This window comes from Hirundo rustica, chromosome 4, assembly GCF_015227805.2.
Source record: "Hirundo rustica isolate bHirRus1 chromosome 4, bHirRus1.pri.v3, whole genome shotgun sequence".
Classification (NCBI taxonomy): Eukaryota; Metazoa; Chordata; class Aves; order Passeriformes; family Hirundinidae; genus Hirundo; species Hirundo rustica.
The window spans coordinates 73,465,008-73,488,632 of record NC_053453.1 but is presented as its reverse complement, the minus strand read 5'-3'; the positions used below and the strand labels follow the sequence as shown (position 1 = coordinate 73,488,632).

At 46.0% G+C, this 23,625-nt stretch overlaps 1 protein-coding gene across 1 annotated transcript in view; it reads right to left on the bottom strand.

Annotated features, from left to right (window-relative positions):
- RERG (RAS like estrogen regulated growth inhibitor) overlaps positions 1 to 15,619 on the bottom strand; it is an 89,456-nt gene extending 73,837 nt beyond the window's left edge. Inside the window, exons 1-2 of the mRNA XM_040063184.2 lie at positions 15,528 to 15,619; positions 13,954 to 14,128 (exon numbers count right to left, since the gene is read on the bottom strand). Coding sequence (XP_039919118.1) covers positions 13,954 to 14,014 — 61 coding nt within the window. The 5' untranslated portion in view covers positions 14,015 to 14,128; positions 15,528 to 15,619. The remainder of the gene's footprint in view (positions 1 to 13,953; positions 14,129 to 15,527) is intronic.
- Positions 15,620 to 23,625: the final 8,006 nt, after the last annotated feature.

Sequence of the window (23,625 nt, the reverse complement as noted above, 5' to 3'; positions counted from 1 at the left end):
CAGAGGCAAAGAGAAGGAATACCCTTGCTGACACCCTGGCCCCACTCCTGTCACGTTTTGTGCTCCTGCTTTGGGCACTGACAGTGCTAGAACGTCTGGGTAAAGCTGCTACAAGAGTATTTTTTCACACAGACACACAGCTATTTTTTGTTTTTCTGGCCTTGTTCTTAGAAATGTCTGTGTTGCTTCTGCAGACATCTGCCAGCAAAAAAACCCAAACCAACAAACAAACAACAACAACAACAAAACAACAACACCAAAAAAACCACAAACAAACAAAAAAACACAACAACAACAAAAAAAACCCCCAGCCTGGAGCAGACACCCAGCATGGAAATGTCAAGTCTGACTAGTTAAACCTAAGCAACATCCTAAGAAACTTAGAAGGGCGCTGGTACTACCCTGACACTATTTAAGGCTACGTTAGGAAGTTTTGCTTTCAGTGAAGCCTCAGCTGAAAACTGAGGCTCATCCTGGCAGGTGACACTCACCCCTGTCGGAGAAGGAAATGCAGGAGCCCCACTGACTGCACTCAGGTCAGCATTTAGAGGCAGCACAGCTGAACAACTCCTGTTACTGGACACGATCCTGACGCGTCCTGTGCTAGTCATTACCACTGTCTCCTCATTACTTTAATTACCAAAGCCCTTAGCAAACCACCCCTTTTTTTTCCTTTTTCCCTCCTCTGAGCAGCCCCAGCTACGCTCATGTGGCACATTGAACAGAAAATCTCGTGCCTTGTGGGCATTTTCTTGCTGTCCCGTGATAAGAAGCCTTCTGCTGAGTGCCTGTATCAAGGAGATGAAGACAGAAGGTTGTGGTAAGCCTGTATTTATGTGACTGGAAAAAATGTAAAACATGCTGATAGGGGCAGTTTGAATCATCCAGAGAGCAGGAAGGGTCCTTGGTGCAAGGAGTCAGGGTCTAGATTGAGCTGGAATGGTCTGGATTGGATCACCTTGGTATCAGCTCCTTTGTGTTTTTATTCAGTGTGTCCTCAGTATGTGAAATCCATGCTACTCCAAGGGCATGTTGGTGCTGTGCTGTGTGAAGTCTAGTGCTGCTGCAAGGCAGGGATTATAGAAACGTGTGAACCCTTTTTCAGATGACGTGTTTTTAGGGAATCTGTAGGAAGTGCTCCAGATTTTGAATGAAAAATGATCCAGCACCTATGACTGAGGAAACAGCACACCACGCTTTCCCTGGGTCTATGGTTTTGCCCTTACAGTGCTTGTTTTTAAGCTGTGTTTTGTCTTTCAGTTTGTTATATTACTTTCTGCTAGCGTTGGCTGTGGGGCCACCCCAGACATCCTCTTTGCTCCCTGGGAGGAGGCAGGGTGGGCACGGTCCATGGCATTCCTGACCCTGCTCCAAAGCCCACAGGAATAAACTCAGCCTTTTTCATTTATTTTCATGTATCAAACTCCTTCTATTTGTGAGAGCCTCAGATTTGTTCACAACATGGCACAAGGTTATTTAGTCTGGCACTCTGTGGAGCCTTGAATTAATCTTTAATTTTCCATAACTAATGTTCTTTATTAGCTTTGCAAATAATCCCTTGAAGTTTCCATCTAGCTTTGAAGAGCTGTAACTAAAGCTCACCTTCTGTGACTTTGCTTTTTCATCTTCCAGGAGCGTTAGCCTCTGCATTTCCTCTTTGATAGGTGCAGATCCCCTCTGTGCAAGCTCTTTACTTGCCAAGTGTGTTTTCAAATCTCACACCCCGCTCAGAGGTAAAAATATTCACGTTAGCACAGGTCACTGGAAAGCTCTGCATTTTTGTCCTGATCTCCATGTGAAAAAATTGCATCTGTATTCAGCTCTTCTGTGTGCTCCTGTTAATCCCTGTTCTTGCAAATAAGCCACTGCTGCACAAATTGTGCTGCTCATTTTAATGAGTTCAAAAGCATAAAATTTGGGTGCTCTCGTTTACATCCCTGCAGCGCAGTCCAAACATTGACTCAGTGAATGCTTTCAACTTAGTGCCATAAAGTTACCTGTTAAATAAAACCTACACAGAAAGTGATAGATTTTTTTTTTCTTCAGTTACTTAATATTAAATCTTAAAGAAAGATTTTATAACAGAGTTATGAAGATCACCTGCCTCATCAGATGAAGGTTGGTGTGTAGGAACAAGCAGATACATAGAATACAAACACTACCAAGAGAAAGGGAAGTGCCCCAGAGGAGAGGATCATGACTACAGCAGTGTTTTAGCTCAAGAGGAAATAAAAATCCACTAAGCACCAGGGAAAGATTCTTAATCGAATGATCAACAAGATCATGTTTTTCGAGCCAGGAAGAGTTATTGCTGTCATCTTCTCTGACCCCCTCGCAACGAAGGACATAAAATGTTTGTCACTGGGGAAATTATTTAATGAGGAATAAAATCCTGGGGTGTTCATGAGGCACCTAGAACAGGTTCTGCACTGGGTAGAAAACCCTGCACTGGCTGCAGCAGTATAGACAGTCCAGACTCCAGGCTTGTCCAATATTGAAGCGTGGTGCCAAGTTTGCCACCTGTGTGATGATATTTAGGTTTCCTTTCAAATGAATCTAAATAATATCATCTCTATGAAAAAATGAATAAAAATGAATAAATAAATATGAATAAATTTTGGCAGAAGGAATTTTAAATTATACGAACTCAATAAAACTTACATGCAATAAAACCTCAAATTACTAGGATATAGACTTAGTACTATAGAAACTTTATAAAACTTAAACTTGTGATTTTTCTTTCAAAGGCACCTAAATAATATCATCTAAACTTTATAAAACTTAAACTTATGACAACTTAAAACGCAGCTGAGGGAGCTGCTGTGATTTAGTTTCTGGAGACACGGGTGGCCTAAGTTCTCAAACAGCAAGGTGGTGAATAGCGCTGGCTTCAATGGTACAATTTTAATTTTTTTTTAGAAGCAGTGGCTGTGATGTTGTGCTGAGAGCGACAGGGACAAACTGGAGGTGGAACAGTCATTGGGTGTTCCACAGGAGACAATCCCCATTCCCACGTGACCCAGCACCTCCCTGCACTCATTGCACTTTTCTAGGCTATTTTTTGGGTTTCATTGGGACGCTCCTCGCCCCTTGGAAAGCTTGCAACCCAGCTGGGAACTAGAGGATGCCACTCTGTGCTCCAAACTCCAGGAAGATAAGTTTTTCTGTAGGTTTTTCTACTCATACTGGGAGAAAAAAAAACCAAAAAAAAAATCCCAAACCCAAACCAAACCCACCACATCCATTTTGTTCTCCAAATACAAGAGCAAGATCATTAAAATCATCCTTAAGACTCTTCAGAAACAGTAGAGGTGCAACTGGATTAGCCCTTACAAAGTGCAGACCCAGGTGCAGAAATATTTTCATTGGTTCTATACTCTGGAAGTCACCCTGAGCGTCCTCTGTTCGTGGCTGGTCTGCAAACTTTTTTCCTGAGGACAGTCTGAGATCTGAGAGCACTTTTGCAATCGGCAGGTTCAAAGTGTTCTGAATGTAGCTTTAGAATGCCACAGGACTGTAGAGCCCTGACTTATTGAGAGTCCCCTGCTGAGGAGAACAGAGAAGTCCTGGAATTGCACAGTGACCTGGTACTTCTAACACATGATGTCATGCTTGAAACCAAAGCCTCTTTTCAATCCTCTGCCGTGTTATCCGTAGCAAAAGCACTTTAACCTTCACCAAGAGCGACACTTTTAATGGGATAAAGAGAAAATAATAGTGTACAACCAAGTTTCAAGGTACCTTCGTCATGAGCACGATTCCCTGAGCCCTGTCCCAGATCCTGCTCTTGGTCATTGCATTTTCCCTGCCTTTTTGAGCATGCCTGCCAGCCACCTCCTGTGCAGAAACCAGAGCTGGATCTAAGGTGGCAATGTGCTGTTTTAACTCAGCTGTGAAGGTCATCTTCTTCTCTTGAGTCCCTCATTTCTATTTGCAGCCAGTCCCTGCCTGTGCTGTGGCACTGGGAACAGAAAGTCATTTTTCCAGTGCTCTGACGTGCAAAGAAAGTTCCTCACACTGGATGATATCAACATTTTCACACTTACTAAAAGGCAGCATCTAGTAAAGGTTTAGTACTTTAAGAAATGCTACAAAGTGAGCCACGCAAAATTATTTTAGGTGAATAAGAAGTCTTTTAGGTACAGACCTAATGCGAGGTGAGATAAATGATACTGAGCATGGAGTCAGTCTTAATAATACTGGAACTTTTCCCAGCCAGGCAAATCATGGTACTTTTCACACCTGTAAAGTGTTAGAACTTAAGAAACTGCTCGAAGGTTCTCCTGCATTCTCTGTGATCTGTCTCTTGCCTCACCTTTACTGGGATGCCAAACTATCCTGCTCCAGAGCTGATACTGATAGTACCATGAACATCAGCAGCTGCAATGTGATTTTATCAGTAAATATATATCGTGGCTGCTAGAGCTGCTTAGGAAAAAAGGCAACTTTAATGAGGCTTCTTCTCGAAAAAAACCAAAAATCCTATATATTTTGGTGCTTTATTCTAAATAGACTAAGAAAACAAAACAGGCAAAGCTCCTTTCTTGGTTGAGAATGCAATATATCTGCCTTTTCAAGCAGGAAAGAGTGGAAATAGAGTGGGATCTTTTCTGTGGAGTCTGGGAGTCTGCGGAACGATACATAAGACCCTTCCAAGCTATCGAAGTATTTCTTATAGTACAGGCCCCCAAACTCCCCCCAGTCTGCACTGAACACTATGTGAATTTCCACCACAGTGGTACTGAGTTAAGTCTCAGGGGCCTCTTTCATACTAGATGCCAAATAGCAAATTAATGAAGAAAACAGTCATGCTGAGTACGTTTAAAATAGAGGAAGTTTGTTTTCATGAGGGAGGCTTGGTTATTTCACATGCCAGGTCAGAAACTGCCAACAAAATTTGCCAAGAAATTACCAAAGTGATGCTGAGGATACACGCTGGTGGGTGGTGAGAACTAGGCTGGTTTAATTGCACTGAGTACTAACAAAAGAGTACCCTTGAATGAGTTGTTAACTCTTTGAGATTACCATGGGAGACTGAAGATTAGTAAATGAATGTTTGACTATCCAGGACACAGTTTACTCTAATATCTTGAGACCTATCGTGCTCCACATAGATAAAGGTCAAATTTTCCTTAATTGGAGATGATTTTTTTCAAACTTTTGCCTGGAAGTAGACCTAACAGACCAAGATCACATTGTGGATCACTATTCAATTATTTCATGGTGGAAATCAGCCTGGAGGAGAACCAACTGGACCAACATAACCACAGGAATCCAGCAGTGCTCGGCATCACAGATTCTGCCACTGAGGTTGGTTAACAAGGTGTTTGCTTTGGCACTCACGCTCCCGTGCCCAACATTTTGTAGAGTGTGGGGATTCTTTGTTTGTGAGTTTTCTCTGCCACCCATGGGTCTAATACTGCGTTTTTCTGTGGTGACTCTTTGATAATTTTCAATTTATTCTGCAGTGAAAAAAAAAAAAAAAAAATCAGCTCACTCTGATCTTTTAGCTTCTAATTCTTTCTTCCACTTCCCTGCTTTGAATGGCACTTTTGAAGTTCCCACTTGCAAAGCTCCTCTGGGTCAATTGCTGGGTAGGTCAGGAAAAGATCATGGTTGGCAGCTCTAACTGGATTCCACTGCTCTGGGGAGTGGGATTTTTGTTTCCCAGGGCAGGCACAGAGATGAGCTGCTGACAAAAGCAGCTCTCTAGAGTGGGGTTGTGCAAATCTCTGATAGACTGCACTACAGTCAGACTGAGAGCTGGATGGGAAATACAGCCACATGAAGGGGAGAAAGGAAATAAAGACAAGCTCCTTTTGTGCTCGTGGTCCTGTGGGTCAAAATGAAATTAAGCCCTACTGGGGAAGCAGTGAAAGACAGGCTTGCCAAATATGTTTTTAATGAAAATAAATGTTGCTTCTGTGCCTTATTTTGCTGTCGATAATTAAGGTCAGTGGAAGAGCCATAAAGGGGCAGAAGGATCCCACAGGGCTGGTAGGGGTTGGCTCTCAGATGCTGCCAGCCTGGATCTCAGCGGATGGGCAGGAGCTCTGGCAGTGCCCGAGTCACAATTCCCTTGGTGACTCAGGGCTATCAGGCTCCCCTTTCCTTCACCTCAGTTCCCACAGTGGCCACTGAGGCCAATCCCAGTGGCCTGCCCTGCAGGAGGGCCGTGCTGGTGGCCACTGCTCCTTGGGAAAGCCACGGCTCCAGCCCTGCAGAAATTCCCTCCCTGGGAGAATGCGTCCTGTGCACCGCCCGGTCGCATCCCTCCACCCTGAAAACTCCAGCCACTTCTCCAAAGAGTTCCCCTGTGGTAACAGCAGTGCCCCAGGCCTCTGCTCCTGCCTGTCTGCAGCTCCTCTGCTGCTGACCCCAGCAGAACAACCCGGGAATGTCAGCAGCTCTGTGTGCTTCCAAAGCCAGGCTGGATGTTTTCAACATATTCCCTCATTTTCCTGCGAGCAGACTACTGTCTAACATTTCTGGAAAGGCAGCTGGAGGCTCCAGCCAATTTCTACGACATTTTAAAGCTGCACATATGTTTAATATATCTACTGCTTCCTTCCCCAGGGCTTCACGCTTCTCTTGCCGTTCATCTCTCCACGCTGGACGCAGGGGATGTGAGTTATCCACAGCGTCACTGCCGTAATAAATGGCACTTCCCAACACCTACATGGCAAATCCATCAGGATTGCAACAGCTGCAGCCTGACTCCAGCAGCGTCAGTGCTCTACCTGGTGGGAAACAGCCATAAAAAACCCAAAGAACTTTTCCCATTCAGAGTCACGAAAAGGAGACAGAAACAGATGCACCCCCCTCAGCTGTTTCCCTGTCTCCAGGAAAAGGTAGGAGCCGATGAAAACAGGAGGGGCTGGTTTGATCTGAGGTGGGTGGAGAAGAAACGTGGGCTCAAACAGCAGGCCAGGCTGGGATCTGGGAGTTCCCAGCTTTGGAGGGGCAGTGGGGAGCACATCAGCACCCCTCAAGCTGCCCGGGGAGAGGGGAGGGAAGCTGAGGGCTGTCCTCACCCAACGCTGGAACTGCCTCTGCAGCAGGGGGTGTATAAAAGGCTGCCAGCAGTGATGAGCAAACACGGGCTGGGAATAAAAGCAGCAAATGGATGAGGATGCCACAGTTCCCTTGCTGCCTCAGAGCAGTTCTTTGCATCTCCTGCCTGCCAGGCTTGTGGTGAGAGCGTGCAAACACCTTCAGGCACCGGCAGATAATCACAGCTTGTAACCAGAGCTCAGCCAGAGCCTGAAGCATTTCATTGATCCTCCTCCCTGAAGGCAGTGTTAGTTTTCTACACACCTAACATATTTATTTTTGGGTGCTGCTGATGTAAAAGGCTCAAGGGCGGCACAAAAGCAAATGCAAGAAAAAGAGTTTGTTTGAGAAATACGTAACTTGCCTCTCCTGCTCTGCCGCAAAGCCAAAATAGGTAAATTTACCCACTTCTATGACCAAGACTAGCTATGTACAGATAGACACTGCTTCCCTTTTTAACCTGTGCCAAGCTGGCTTCAGGCAATAGTTGCCTGGAGCAGCCAACATCCTCCAAGTCCAAGGAATGGTTTCCAGGACAGTAGGAGCCACTTGAGAGTGACGGTTCTCTGCTGCATCACACCACTGCTGCCAGCATTAGCTCATCTGGATCTCATGCCCTGAGCATTTGATGATGCACAAGGCACTGACAGTGTGGGCAAAGAAAGAGCTGGGGATGAGAAACAGAGATGGGAGGGAGCCCAGAGTGAGGAGGATGAGAGAGGAACTGCAAACACTAAGTCTTCCTGTAAAGCACGAAGCCTTTTCACCATATGCAGCCTTTAGGGAACACGTACACTTCTAGGGAACTGGCAGGGGGAACGGGGAGGGTGACAGCTGAGAAGAAACAAGGCCAGAAAAGTATTTGCAAGGACTTCAGACATCAGGGAGGTAAAAAAGTTTGTGGAAGACCAAAAATCTTGCTGTTTCTGAAAGGGCCTGCGTTCAGTGCCCTGTTGGGGACCAGCAGGCTGACCCCAAAGAGTGCCAACCTCCACCAGAACCAGACAAACCATCCCTGGGGCTCCACCAGGAAGCTTCTGCAGTTGCCCTTGGCAAAACTGCAGGAGACAAGTGGGCAGGGCAGCTATCTTATCAAGGCAAGAGCTGCAGGGGGTGCCTGGGCACAGGCCTAGGGAAAAATTTGAGCTGCACGCATTAATCTCGAATCCTAGCATTCCTTCCTCAGGAATCAAACAGCAGGCTATATTTAGCCCAACCTAAACAACAAAAAGAAAAAGAACAGCGGGGCTGGTCTCAGCTCCAACAGCTGCCACCAGCTGCTCAGAGGGGACACAGGTAGGGCTGATGTCAGATGTAGTTAAATGAGATGGAACAGGGGAGGCAGCTACGCCTGGATGAACAACGCTGGCATCTGGCGAGAGAAATTCTGCATTTTATTATTTCGTGGTTAGCCAGGAGGAGGATCAAATGTCGAGCAGGGCATGAATGGTTTCTGCTACACCAAGGGCAAGGCTATAGTGAACCGTGGCTAGGCAAACAAGCAGAGGAAAGGGAGGAGGTACCAGACACAAGCAGAGCAAATGTTTGTACGTCTAGCCCAGGTTCCTGGTGCTCCTTCTCTTTAGTTCTAGCACGAGAAGATGAACAAATGCAGTTTTGAGAAAGGCTGCTGGCTAGAGAGATTGCATCTGTGTGCTAAAGCCGCAGTGCAACTTCTTCAAGCAACGCATGAACCTGGGGCTCACGCTCTAAATAAGCATCAACATCACCCACTGAGCAGGAGCTTGGGAAGGTCACCTCAATGCAACTGCTGGTTGCATATTACTTGCTCCAAGGGGACACATTTGTATTCTTGCTGGGGAAGAAATAATCTAAAAGTTAGTGGCCTAATTACTGTCATGACTTAAACACGTACATGCACAGCCTCTTTGGAGAAGCTGGAGCTGGCTGAAAAGTGTAAAACCAGAGAATGTGAAAAGTGGGAGTGTTTTTTGAGTACTTCACCAGCAAAATGGTACAGGACAATTAATATAGTGGGTGTTAAACATGATCACTCAATAATCACTTAAGCATCTGGTTGTCATTGCCATTCCTAAGAACAAAAGGGAAGAAAAAAAAAAAAAAAAAAAAGGCAACTGATCTACAACACTAGTGTAACTTAAAAAAAGAAAACAAAAACAAAATCACCAAACAGAAAATCCAGTCTCTTTCCACCCACATTTCTGGATTTCTGAGGCAGCTTATTTCAGTAATCCATACATCCGTTGGTACAGCAGGGACTTTGAAGATCTTGTGGCAACTTTCCCTGCCTTACTAGCAGAGCTGTGAGCTTGATAACTAATCACTAACTTAATCACTCATGTTTCCTCTGCAAAAGTCCCTGAGCTGCAGCTAGTGGGGGAAGATATATGAGCAGGGATTTGTGAAGTAGAAAAATCACTTTGGGCTCCTTTCCCAGTAACCCACAGGGGTTTTTGGATGGGGGGTGGGGTGACAATGAATGCAGTTCTATTTCCCACATGCCCAGACCTTGCAATTGGAAAGTGATCCCTGGTAGTGTGATTCAGATGTGTCCCCAAATAATGAAAGCTAAAGACAGTTTTGTTGAAGGACTCTCTGGTTTGGCTGCTGCATGATTTTCTTCTGTAGGAACTTTCAAAACCAGGTATCTTTCTCCCAGCTATGTTCCCCCATCCTGGCTTAGGCATGGGAAAATAGCATAAGACAACAGATACAAATGTAATGCTCAGGACTTTCCCAACTGCGACTCTAAAGTGACTGGAGTTGCTGGGATCTTTATTTCTGTGATGGCACAGGCTCTTTGAGAGGTGACAATCAATGAAACCATTTTCCTGGTCACTCTTTTGCCCAAATGGAAGCATCCAAGCTGTTTCTTGATCAGAAGGTGACAACAACCCCACGTACCTGACTGCTCAAGCAATGACCTGCTTGGAAGCCGACACATTCATTGGGGGAAGCCTCCGGGAGCTTCAGTGTCCTCCCCACTGCTCCACACACTTCCATGCCCCATTCCTGGCTGCAGCTGCACAGCCCATCCACACGGATGAGAGCTGCATCTGCCAGGGGCTGGGCAAACCACCCCAGCACAGAAACCCGGGGCGTTCAGCCTGGCACACGCACGGCACAAAGGGACGTCGGATTGCGCGCGCTGCAGCTGGGCACCGTCTCTTTTTTGGCCAAAATGTGAAGGCTCCTAGGCAGAGGTGTTTGGAGCACTCACAGTCAGCTGAGCTATGAGCTGGAAAAGCATCAGCCACGCAGGGTTACCTGCCCTGCTTTTCTCCTCCTGGTTGGTACACGTTCGCTCCCCTTTTAGATTTCTGGGCACACACTGTGTCTTGTGATGGCACACAAGAGAACAAGGACCTTAAGTCTTTATTAATTGCTGCTACTGTAGTTTTAAAAGGAGCTATTTAGGAAATCCTCGGTTTCGTTACCATAGGAATGGAGCTGTAGGATGCAGTGAAAGGACAATTTAAACAGCGGTGTTTAAGTAAGTAATTCACTTCAACTTTAATTCTCTGCTCCATCCCAGCTCCTCTTAGCCATCAAGAAAAAGACTTTAGAAGCTCTCTCCCCTCCTCAGTGCTGCTTGACTCCAGCCCAAATTAGGAGGTACAGCCCTGTTATCTATAGCAGGTCTTAGCAATGTCCCTTCCCACCCACAGAGCACTTCCTCCTCTCCCCGAGCGAAGCAGCTGCAAAGTGCTCCTTGGCTCAGGCAGAGCTCCTTCCTCATCTGGCTTTTCTCAGCTGTTGTAAAACAGTGTTTATGCAGCTTTCATACAGCGAGAACGGGCTGAGTGGAGGAGCATCCAGTCCGCTGTAGGAGAGCAGGTTGGGATGCTGCTGCCTGAGGAGTTTGCCCATTGCTCAGTGCAACTCTGATCCCCTGTGCCTCCTTCTGAGCTGGTTTTTACTCTCCTTTTTCCTTTTGAAAGCTTTGGGTCTGCGTGAAGTAGAAAGGCAAAACGGGACAGGTGGGTTGATTGGCCGCTCTGCTGGTCTTCTCCAGCAGGCAGGAGGGAGACGAGGCAAGGAAGGAGAGCGGTGAAAATCTGCCACTCACATGAGCTATTGCCTCCTGTTTGTCTTTTAAACCTTTGGAAATTTAGTGAGCAGCAAGAAAGCGGAGTTTTCCCTGGATTGAACTCTTTTGAGATGCTGTCACTACTCAGATCTGTGAGCAGTGTTCTGGTGTCCCACCTCATGTTTGGGAGAGTCTTGGAAGGCGCTGCTTTGTAGACCAGGGAGTCTTTCACTCTTGGAACAGATGTCTGGATTTAAGGATGAGACTGGGATGTTCCTCAGCTCTCAGCAATGATAACAGGTCTAATGACTTCAGCAGTGCATGAGGGACAGCTTCAGCTGCCCACATGTCCTGAAGCACAACCCTTCTTTCTCCACAGCTGCTGTGACTCATGGAGGGGAGAGGAGGCTCTCCAGGACCTTACAAAGCTTGTCTGTGACTCCACAGACGCTGTCAGGTGCTTCAGCCACTTGCAGATTAAGAACCTAATGCCTGGCTCCTCCTCAGCAAACACAGATGAGCCAGGAAAGCAGGCCAGTGACCGTATTTTGGCATGACTTCCTGGCAATTACAGTGGCCCTATTTATCACCCAGAGTCTCCCTCTCATTGCATGTGTGCTCCAGCATTCTGCCCTGTGCTCTCGCTTCTAGAGTCTGGCTTATCCTCCAGCTGTCTGGCCAAGTCTGCTCCAGTAAGCTCTGACCACAGGCTCCTGTCTCCACAAACTGGGTAGGGGGTGAGAGAAAACACCATCAGCACAGCTCTAGCAGGGCACTGCCCACCAGAACCAGCTACCTGGAGCCTGCTCTGTGTCCAGCTCTGCTTTTAGCAAGGGTGTAACAGCCCTTCCAAGGGCTCCCACTGCTGTTGGCTACAGGCAAATAGGTGTTTTCAGACACCACCCCCCTCACACACACACACACACACACAGATTTCTCTGCAGTCGTTGAAACCGGATCCTTTTATGGGAAGGTACAAGAGGGGTTTTCATGAGCAGGCTGGAGATTCTGGAAGGCACTGCTCTGTTGAGGTAGCTGATAGCACTTTATGGTCCTTCCACCCCCTGAAATTCACCCTCTTGTGCTGCCCACAAATTTTGTGCCTCCGTTTCCACACAGATTCACAAATTTGGTCCCAGTCAAAAGAGGGGACCTCATTCATATTTTATGTAATATTTACTTGCATCTCAAAGGGGAAAAAAAAAAAAAAAAAAAGGAGAGAGGAGGGAGACTTTGAAGGACTAGGATGTTTTTATTGGCTTTCCATTTCTTTTGTCTCCCACCCAGTTCCAGGACTAAAGGGAAACGTTTTTACTGTTTATACTATCCCAGTATACATTGAAGTCTACAAAAAGGATACAACAGGTAAAAAAAGGCTCTTGTTGTTCCTGTGCTGGATACAACAGGTAAAAAAGGCTCTTGTTGATCCTGTGCTGGTGTAGCCTTTTAACACAGCACTTAAAAGGTGGCTTTGTATTTTTTAAATATAAGCTCTCAAACTATTAAGAATACCATGGAGAGGGGACTCTTTTAGTTTTCCTGCAAATATTTCAATGTTCTCTTGCATTATTCTGAATCCAGCCAAAAGACTGGAGAACCACAGAAACCATCAACTGGATGTAAGATAAACCAAAAGGGAAACCACTGAAGTTGCAAAACTTAGGCAGGACAGTGAAATATGAATACAAAAGAGGGGATGGGGTAAGGGCAGCAGGGAAGAAGGAGGAGTTCAAACTTATCCCAGTATATTATCAGCATTCCCTCGGGCATTCTACTCAGAAAGGTGGAATTTAATCTGCATTGCCTTTGAATAAGCAGTATAATCTCTAAGAACTTCTGCCTCGCATACGCCTTTTTTTCCTGATAGCTGACAGAACCACTTCACTGAGAGTGTTCTGGTAAAATACCTTCAGGGTAAATGTGCTTTTATAAACAGCCAATTCCCAAGTTACTGACACTGTAATACATTTACAGGACAGAACCTTGGCGTGTGTAACATAAAAGTCACTTTGGGGAACTGGAGCTGGTTGATGGCAGCTGAGTCGGGCTTAATGCTCTTACCAGGACATCCTATCTCCTGCCTTCTCCTGTGCAGATTTTTTCCCTAAAATAAACAGTATCTTACCGTTCCCAAACTGCCACAGGAGCATGATTAGGCTGAGTCTCCTCATTTCCTCATCCCTGTGCTGTCAAGTTAATGCAACACCCCTGAACTACCCAAGAGAAGCTGCAGCCCTCACGCTCTGCTCCTCATCTCACCAGAGGAAAGGCTGTCTGTAGAAATGGGCTTTTAACATTTATGCCTCCCCCTTGTGTCTCTGCCGTACGAACTCGCCAGACTGTGTTTATTTCTCAAAAGATCTCTACAAATGCAAACTTTACACATATTTGTTGCCTTAGATTGCTGGTAAACATGTAAACCCAGGAGAGCAGTGAGAACAAAACTCCTTTGAGTTGCTGAGGAAATCAGCCAGAATTACAACTGTTACAGAAGTCATCTAATATTTAACAGAGGATAGGGAGCATAACATTCCATGCCTTCATCAAGCACAGAGACAAACTGAACATCACTGATTCTGTGTCACCAGGAAAGAATAATGTTGCCACTCACTTCATGAGAAGTGGGCTTGATTTGGGTTGGGAAGCTTGTCTTGGTGTTGTTTATCATTGGGCTTTTCCTTAAAAAGTGATGAAAGTACTTTTATTTAGTAGAACCTAGAGAAAACCACACGAAAAGCCAAGGAAGAGAGAATTCCTGACCTGATCCCAACATCCCTGACAAGAAGAAGGTCAGAGATGCCCTTTTTTATGAAGAGTTTGCCTGCACACAGAGGGAGAAAGAAGTCACCCGAAGAGGAGCAGAGGGAAAATCAGAAGTTCAGACATACCTGACTTGCCCACGCCAGCTCGACCGAAGATGGCCAGCTTCACTTCTGCACTCTTGGCCATGCTGGAAGGAAGGCAGTGGAGGAAAACCCACTCAGCTATCACAAGTGAAGCAGAAGAACTGTTCCCAGCTCCTGCCTTCAGCTTCACCGTGTCATTGTGACGTCAATGCAGAGCCTGGGGAAGAACACCACAGGGATGGAACTGCAAGGAGCCAGGCTCTCCCCTTCCCCTGCCTGCCCCCCTCCTCTTTCCCTTCTTTTTAAATGGTCATGATAATTGATTCCTGCTACGTTCCTGCTTTAAACACTGCAGTAGCACCACTGACACGTCTGGCACTGTTTGTCCAGCACCTACCTTCAGCTTTCTGGCTGCTGCTCTCTGCTTCACGCTGTAAGATTGCAAAAGGTACGGAGCAACCCCAAGCACCTGCCTCGCAAGGCTCCTAATTGTTCATGCCTTCCTTTCTCTTTCAGCTGAAATTGCATATATTTACTGCATTTGAATCACATGCAGGGAATTATTTTGTGCAGACTAGATTTGATAGCTGTGAGCACTCACTGGTAGTGCCTGCAGAGAGCTACTCTTTCCTCCAGCCCTCCAGCTCCAGAAAGGTTCCAACTACTCAGCAGCAGTTGCCTAAAACCCTCTAAGCACTTGTACCTCGCTCACTGCCCTAAACAAATCCATACCCAGAAAGTTCTGTAGCGCTCCTTTTTAAGCTGCCTCAGCTCATACATAAACATTCAGCAAAGCATGGGGCTAGCAGAGGGATGCCAGAGTTTCTGGTACTGCACTTTGAATTATCTCTGTGCACGGTTTTGCTGCACGACCTTGATTTCGCTAGCCTGGACAGTGAAATCTGTAACCATTCCTGTCACTGTAGAATGCTTTCAGATCTTCAGCGAAAACACGGCAGTCGCGATGATGATGATCCTCAGCCCTGACTAAAAAGTCAAATACTCGATCTGCTCCTCAAAGCAGGGTAGAACTTTATGTGTGAATGCAACCAGTTACGGGTCTGCCGCTGAGCTGAAGTACCCGCTTTAGCCATGAATCCTACCAGCGGCGTAGGATGCTCCCCTTGTCAGCGCTCCTCGCTCTAGCGAAATGCATTTCTAACTTGATTTTGGAGGGGAAAAAAAAAAAAAAAAAAAAAAAAAAAAAAAAAAAAAAAAAAAAAACCTTCTAAAAAGAAGACACCTTACATCGAGAGCGGTTCCGATTAATTTCTGACGTCTAAATGCTCCTGAGTCCTTTTGTCTGCGAGTATCAGACCTCTCTCAGTCCGCACGGACAGTTAGCGGTACGAACTGTTTCAGGACGTGGCAGAACGGGATACCCAGGGACCGGGATGCCCACGGACCGGGATACCCAGGGACCGGGATACCCAGGGACCGGCACACCAGCCGGGGCTCCCAGCTCTGTTCCACATTTCCCTGCAGGTGCCGATTCCTCCCTTTGCTCCCCGCCGCTCCGCACAGGTGCAGGGCGGCTCCCCCGGCTCCCCGCACCGCATCCTCCCGGTGAAGAAGGGAAGAAGGAGAAGCTCCCGCGGTGCCCGCCCGGCGCTCACCTCTCTGCGCGCTGCTCCGCGGCCCGGGGCGCTCCCAGCAGCGCGGCCGCACGATGAGGAGCGTCCTCCCGTTCCTCCGCTCCTCCGCCCGGCCGCACGACGCGGAGAGTCCGCCCGCTCCTCCTCCGCCCCTCCGCTCCTCCGCCCGGCCGCACGATGCGGAGCGTCCTCCCTTTCCTCCGCTCCTCCGCCCGGCCGCACAACGCGGAGAGTCCGCCCGCTCCTCCGCCCGCTCCTCCGCCCGCCCCTCCGCTCCTCCGCCCGGCCGCACAACGCGGAGAGTCCGCCCGCTCCTCCGCCCGCTCCTCCGCCCGCCCCTCCGCTCCTCCGCCCGGCCGCGGCCCCGCAGCGCCCGCGGATCTCCCGCGCCCTCTGCGGGCTGCCGAGAGCAGCGAGCGCGGCGCGGAGCCGAGCGGGAGGGATGCGGAGAGGGAGGAAGGGATGCGGAGGGCGGCCGAGGTGGCTCCGTCCCCCCGCGGTGCGTAAGCCGGGCCCGAGAGGAAGGGACCCAGCCCAGTAATCCGGCGGGGCCGCAGCCGTGAATTGTGCGGGACGGCTGCTGTTCGCTCGCACGGATTCTGAGTTAAGTCCGGCCCGCGGTTTATTTTAACATCCCGAGCGCTCTCTTTCCCTCCCTCGCTCAGCAGTGCCAGCCTGTGCCGGTCTCTCCTGTCGCGACACGTGTGACAGCAAAGTGACAGCAGGGCCGCTGCCCCCTCACGCTGCTTTCCAGTAGCGCCAGCTTTCTGCTCTGAGTTTTTCCTCCCGGCTTCCACACTTGGCTTATGGCAAAAGAAATTGCTATTTCTGTTTGCAAACGGGCAGAACGAATCATATAAATACATCGGCCTCTGCAAGGGGTTCGTGTCGGAGCCGGGGATCAAGTTCTGAAACGATAGGACCGAGTTCACCGGACAGCTCTTACTGCCTTGTTTATTAAACCATGCAGAAATATAAAGATACATTAGTAACAGATGTGAACCAGAGCTGGGAAACGCTTAGAGTTCGGTGGATGTTCCTCTGTTTCTGTTCCAACTCAGATCTGAATGAGATACCAGATGAGGAAAAGAAAAAGCTCTCTCCTCGTTGTCTTCCTTCACGCAAAATTAAATAGAAGTTGGATTGGAAAAGATCTTCCACGGTCCAAGTAGTTTTTCTACAGGAGCAAGATAAACGTTTAGGGGGCAGGGTGGCAGTCCTGAGGAGAAATGAGAACCTAATTCCGTCTAAGAAGGGCAAGTTGCAGGCACTCAGGAGCAGATCTTGAAATAGTTGGATTGCATATCATGGAAAGGTGAAAAAAAAATAAAATTAATATATATATTAGAAGGCAGATATGAAAGCAGTAGTGTGGTTTATGCTTTATTTCTTGAAAGCAAAGGCTTTAAGCCTTCTCTCACTGCAAGGTTTGCATAATTTAGAGGGATTAGCTTTTTCCATCCTCCCAAGAGAGCAGCTGATGTGTACTTTGCATCTGGGGAAATGTGAGTTAGTCTCCAGGCCTGGCATTTGTTTTGTGTCTATGGAATTCACCCTGCATGGGGCTGTCAAATTAAATACGATAACTGGCTTTTCTAAAAACAGCAGATAATTTATTGGTCATTAAAATCCCGGTGGCTGTGCAGTCAGCTTGTGCTGAAGTCTCTTGTTGGTGAAGAATTCAGTAAACTCTAATCATGGGCACAAAGTTTCAGGAGGTTGAGACCCAAGACTGGTCCAGGAGAGCTCCAGCTGCTGTTTGTTTTCTGTGTGCCCGCTGTGTTTCATAATGTTGATGAGGTTTTGCGTGTTTTTTTCCTACCCAGAATGGATTTTGAAAGCCTTAGTCTTTAATCCTGTAGATCGAGGGCCACCTTGCTGGGTCATAAGCAATGTGGTTTTTTTTGGTGGTTGTGGCCGACAAGGTGTATTTGCTCAATGGTTTTGCCATTTGTGCTGATCAAAATGTGCTGATGGGAATTATCCTGGTAGTGAGATCAGTGAGTGAAATCCCTCACGTGGCTGACTGCCTGAAGGATGCGGAGGTTCCTTTCCTGCCCTTCCATTTTATGGGAATTTGAGAGAAGAGAAGCAATGCTGGGGTCTGATCCCTGATGATCTGTGCACTGAATTCGGCCTCATAGAGCAGAAAACCAGGAGAACCCTCTCTCCCATCCATCACAGGAAAGTGTCTTCGATTTCTCCCTTTTGCCTCTTGGTGAGTTTCACGTTGTGTTTCACAGCTTAATTAATTTTTGAAAATAGCACTTTGGTATACTTAAAAACATTATTCTTGTTTCACCAGGAGGGAGAGCAATCCCAGCACGAGAAGATAGCTATCCTGTGGGAATTACTGGCTGAAATGAAGCTGAGGGAAACTCACTCCTCTCGGTACACTCCTTTTCTACAGCTGTGTGGGATATATCTGGCTTAGCTCCCTGATATCCAGACCTGGCTGCACCCCTTTTTACTCAGGAAGATGCCACCAGTGGTCCACAAGAAGAATTTTGGTTCATTTAACCTGTAGTCAGAGATTTGGACTACCCTCCTTCACCAGAAAATTTGATGGCTGAGGGGCAGATTACGAAACAGGAGCGTGAACAGCTTGAAATGCCAATGAAGCCACATGTCCTTAAGTCAAAACAGGATGCTGTTTCAGGATTCATTAACAGAGGTCCATCCAAGCAGTTACAGGTGACAGAAGCATTTTAGAAAGACTCACAGTTGCAGGAACGGCTAAATAATTTTTTATGGGCTTAAAAAGATGCATCCAGGTGCTGCCAAAGTGCAGAGAGATCTTTCTGCCTGGTCTGGAGGTGCTACTTTTTTTATGTCAAGCACATCCACTGGCTTATTTTTTCATCATGGATGTTTCTGGTGTGTTTTCTGAGGGTGTCTTTTTTTGTGAAAGCCAATGGTGTTTGACTCCTGAAAGATGGGAGAGAGGACTGGTGTGACACTGCAGGCCTGGCAGCTAACACGTGGAGAAGACATATGAGCAGGAAAGGGGTTGTTGTTTTTTTGGTGTTTGTTTGGTTTATTTTTCCTTTCGAAGCTGGAAATCCCATCATAGATGGCAGTTTCGTAGGTTTCAACAACTCCCAGAAGGAGATTTGAGCACGGGGGTTTGTTGAGGCTCACGAGAGACGGGAAATGAGACCCGGATTTCAGAGGGTCATTTAGGGAGTCTCTGAATCCTGTGGAACTGAGTGGCATTTCATCTTCTGAGCACCTCTGTGCAGCCGAGAGCGAGTGTCTGCAAACTGTGGAGCAGATCATGCCACGGGTGGCATGGGTGAGAGCGCAGACTCCTCCGGTACAATTCCTGCAGTAAGGAAGGGGCTGTCGAACTCAGGGCTGTTGTCTTGGCTGCTGCTGTAGAGAACAGCCCAGATCCACCACGAGGATTGGTCTAGAGCAGAGCGCACCTGCTCAGAGCTTGCATCAAAAAGCAAATCAATGACTTGGTTTATTTTTTTTTCACCCTTCCTTCCAGCCCTTCTGCTGGGAGCTGAGATGTCAGTTGATAACTAGTAGAAAAACTGCCAGATAAATAGCATGTGAACACAGTGTTTGCAGCTATCACTAAAGGTTCGCAGGGAAAGATTCAGATTGTTTTCTTAATTTTCAGAGAATATCTTCCGAATGTTTTTGTGTTGGCTCTCAGCAATGTACATAAATCTGCTTGCTTACGCTAACCTAGCGCAGTGAAAAAATATTGCAACTTTGTCATTAAATTATGGATGAACTTTGCTGCTAGTTTGGCTTGTAGTCAATATAAAAGATTGGTGTTTTAAATTAATATTGCATTTTCTCATATTTTCCCGGGTAGCCCGTGAAATGCTGAGTTTATAGTGATGGGTTTTCTTGAGGGTAGGCTAAGCATTTATAACTTCTTTTCTTCTCCACTTTTAATACATAGAAGAAAAGATGCAGGCTTTATTCTTAATAAGTGTTTCTTTCCAATGGAATAAATAAGACCACAATCCTGAGAGTGTTTGTTTGTGTTTAACCTTACATGGACAGGTTTAACGCAGTGGCCAGAGGAGGTGCAGCTTCCCCACCAGCGCCACTTGAAGGTGCTCTGCGGAAGCTTCTGGCTCTGCAGAACCAAGGCTTCCACTTTCTGTCCCATTTGGCTCCGTGAGGTGCCAGAACAGGGCACAGGAGATGCACGTGGGACGCTCTTCACAGCACAGCGTGGACCTCACACGTGCAAATGCAAATGTCCTAATGCAGACCTTCTGTCTCGGTCTCATTTGGCACATTTGTGCAGAGATACAAACACTCAGCTTGGGCTTCTTGCAGCAGCAAGATTTTTATCAGGTTCATTTAACAGTGATGCATGAGCAAAGCTGAGAGGCACAGCTCGGTAGCAGCTACTGCCAAGCAGAGGAGCGAGGTATTGGCTCATGTTTTATAACACATGGCCAACAGATACACTTCATATTGGCCAAGGTAAAATTCTGCTCACCTCTGTTTCCTCTCACCGGTGAATAGGTTGTGTCCTGAGAGCCTGTCCTTAAAAATGGGCAAGCTGAGAGTCCACACTCATGGCCACAGAGCTGTGACAGCTCTGATCCCCTCACAGCTTGGTGTGTTGTTATTTGGTTTGCTCTCTGTTTAGGGTTTGCTCTTCTGGTGGTGTTATTTCTCCCTCCACACTTAGGTCACAGAGAGATTAATAGGTTTTTTGGTTTTTTTTAATGTAAATTTAATTGCTGTGTTATCAAAAAGAAGGCAAGGGTGACTGTAACTCTCCTCCATGTATTTTGTAATGATTAAACATCTACTTACTGTAAACCTGAGCGAGTTCAGCTTCTGCACCAAAGTGAATTTAAACTAAAAATTAAATCACCTACAGAATAGTCTGCAAACGGGCTAGCACTCTTCTGCTAGAGAGATTTGTGTTATGGTTTTAATAAAGTACACTCATAGAAATAAAACCCACGGGTAACAAACGCAACAAATTTTGCAACAAATGTGCAATCCCAGGCTTTATTAATGAATGAGTTGCGCTGGTGTGTCATCTTAATTTCTTGCAGATGTATTCATGTTTCTTTGAAAGGACCAGTGGAAATTGCCATAAATCCATTTGCTGTTCGCATTAATGAATGCTAGCCCTTATTCTTCCTCAGTGGTATTGTGATTGCAATCTGGATTGCCGTGGGGACCCCACTGTAATTCATCATTGCTTCAGCGTTCAAGTTCTCTGGTGGAAACAGATATTGGTGTCGACAACATCTGGGGTTTTATGTCTCTCATATTTTTTTTTCTACCTCCTTCCTTCTGTTTAATCAAGAGAATGGGAAGGGGAAATTGCTGCCATTGTTAATATTTTCAAGACACTGAGGGTTTGCTGGGAATTTGGAGCACGGTTCCACCTGGGAGGGCGGGGACACAGGTCTGGCCAAGGAGGCGAGGCTGAGGGGCAGCTGCTTTCAGCTCACTGCAGTGCCAGGCATCATGGCAGGCCTGGAGAGGCAGGAGGGCACTTTTCCATCTCCTATTCTGAATCCAAGCAGTGGCTTTGACAGGGGATGCCCTTTCACAGAGGAGTGTCTTGGCAAGCCCTGCTTCCTTCACTGGGGCCATTTCTTGTTCTATAAAACAATTCTGTACTTGTATCAAGGAGAGACATAGGTTAATGTGGATTTTAAACTGGAATCTTTAACGGTGCCTGATCAGATCCTGACTCCTTTCCTACCCAAATCCTTCAGATACAAGTCCGTTCTCAGGGCCAGGGTTTAAACGAGCTCAGGAATGCACTGCAAGGTAAATCTTGAGTGTGGGGTGTTCCTCAGCTTAGAGTGTGTCTGCCTGTCCATAGGGTGTGTGACAATACACTGCTTTATGGGAGCGTGACTTTGGCCCAAGGGACACATTGGTGTTCATGAATTCTCCAGAGATGTGCTTTCCCCTGTCCTGTCTGCTGCACTTGGGGTAATCCATCGTCCTCCTTCGAGTCTAGCCCTTAAAATTCCTCCTTGCCCTAATTCCTAACATCAATTTGATAAATGTTTGTCTGCAAATATATTTTGACCACTGCCAATTGTGCTGAGGGGTATTTTACAATCTTTGTCCTTCTCCATTTATCCAAATCCACCAGTTGTCTTCCAGGGCTGGGAGTGTGTTGTGGTAGGGAACCCAGCTTTGTGCACCCGAGCACTCTGCAGCTGGGATGTGCAATTCGCGTCACCAGGATGGTGACACTCATAAAAATCCTGAAGGAAAAGTAGTAAGTACCCTTTTCAGTCATGAAAATTATGATCTGCTGTCCATGAGCCTTGGAAACTCAAATCTGATTGACCTACCCAGGGCTGTTGGGGGCTAAATTATTTCTTCTCTCCTCCCATGTGTGCTTGGGCTATGTAATTTTGCCTTAAAGCGTATTCCTTCTCTTTGGTGCTGTTTTAGGGAACGATACACTGGGATTTATACTGCATCTCTTCCCCACAATATTTGGGTGCAAGATCTAAAATAAAATTAAAAAAAAAAAAAAATCAAACAAAACAAAATTAAAAAAAACCCCAAAAACAACATCTACAAGCAAACAAACAAACAAAAAACCCCACAAAACAAAATAAAACAAAAACAAAAACAAACAAGAAAAACCACCCAACCAACCGTTGAAATACTTGACATGTTTGTGTCATCTAAATATTTTTTTGGAACTATCCCTGAATTCATTATGTGTCAGGTGATGAAGGAGTTGAGGAGCCTCAGATTCCTCTCTGTTCATGGCACAGCTGGTGGAGGTAATCAGCTCTTCCAGCATTAAGGAAGAGTTGTGAGCTGGTAATAGATCCTGGGTGTTTCTGTGCTGCTGTGTGACTGCAGGACGCTGGTGGATTATCCATCCTCATCTGGAAATCGTTATTGCTAATTAGTCTGGCTTTTGGGTACTAATTACTGTTATCGTATTCCCTGTCAAAGTTTCTGGGAGCTGAGTTTCTGAGACTTTGTGTGTGCACTGGAAGTTTCAGGCATCAACAAAGACCTTTAGGCACCATTTGTAAATGAGGGCTTAATAAACCAACAAAGAAGTTTGTTAGCACAGAATGAGAGAAGCACTCAGGGATACCCTCCAACGAAAGGGAAGAAAATGCTAGGAAATTGATGTTACAAGCCCAAATTTCCCAGCGCGTTATCCTGTGAGGTGGAGAAACTCTGAAAGGACCTATTTTAAAGAGCAACTAGTAAAGCCAGATTTTCAGAATCTTTTAAGCACATGTTAAATTCCTATGGACTCCCTGCTCAACGGATGGCACAGCTTGAAGGACTCAATAAAAAGCAGTAATTAAAACCGCAGAACAAAAAAAACCAACCCTAAGATTAAGTCTCTAGTTCTTTACCCAGGGTTCCCATCTTCACATAAACACAAACCCCACGAAAAACAGTGTAATGTTTTTATGGAGATTAACTAAATAAGCAGTCACTAATTTATTTAAACTGTTCATTATTTCAGTATCCACTCATGGTAAGATTGCAGGAATACAATGAAGTGTACTCCTTAAGAAGCACTATTCTCTAATGCCTGTGCTATACCCTTAATTAGTGTGGTATCATCCACAATAAAATATATTTTAAGAATTCATTAAATGTTTCAGGATGTAGTCGGAAAAAAGAGTAAAAGAATAAATGTTTCATTTTGAAACACTTAGTGGTAATACTTAAAATTAGTTGAATTTATTTTTTGTTCTGGCTTCAGTTAGAAATATAAATTCTGCGAGAAACTCGTAATTTAGAATAATGAATGTAGCTGCAATATTCTTGCATGGTTGAAGAACATGCTGTCCAATAGTACATTGTTGTTTTTTTTTTTTTTCATTTGTTGCTTGAATGTTCTGTCTCAGGAAGGAAATTGCACTTTTTTCTCCAGTCACACAAGATTGAAGTTCAGCCTCTTCATGCATACAGATGCAGAGCAAATGGGCACTGGGAAAGAATACATCAAATTGAAAAGCTTAGTTATAAGAATTTTATAATATTTTGGCTGATGTTGATTAAATTTATTCTCAACTGTGAAATCTTAAACAAAAAAGACCGGTGCCTGTTCCACAGTCAAGATGATTTCTGTCATTTATATTTCTGTGAAATATCCCATTTCCATCTAGTA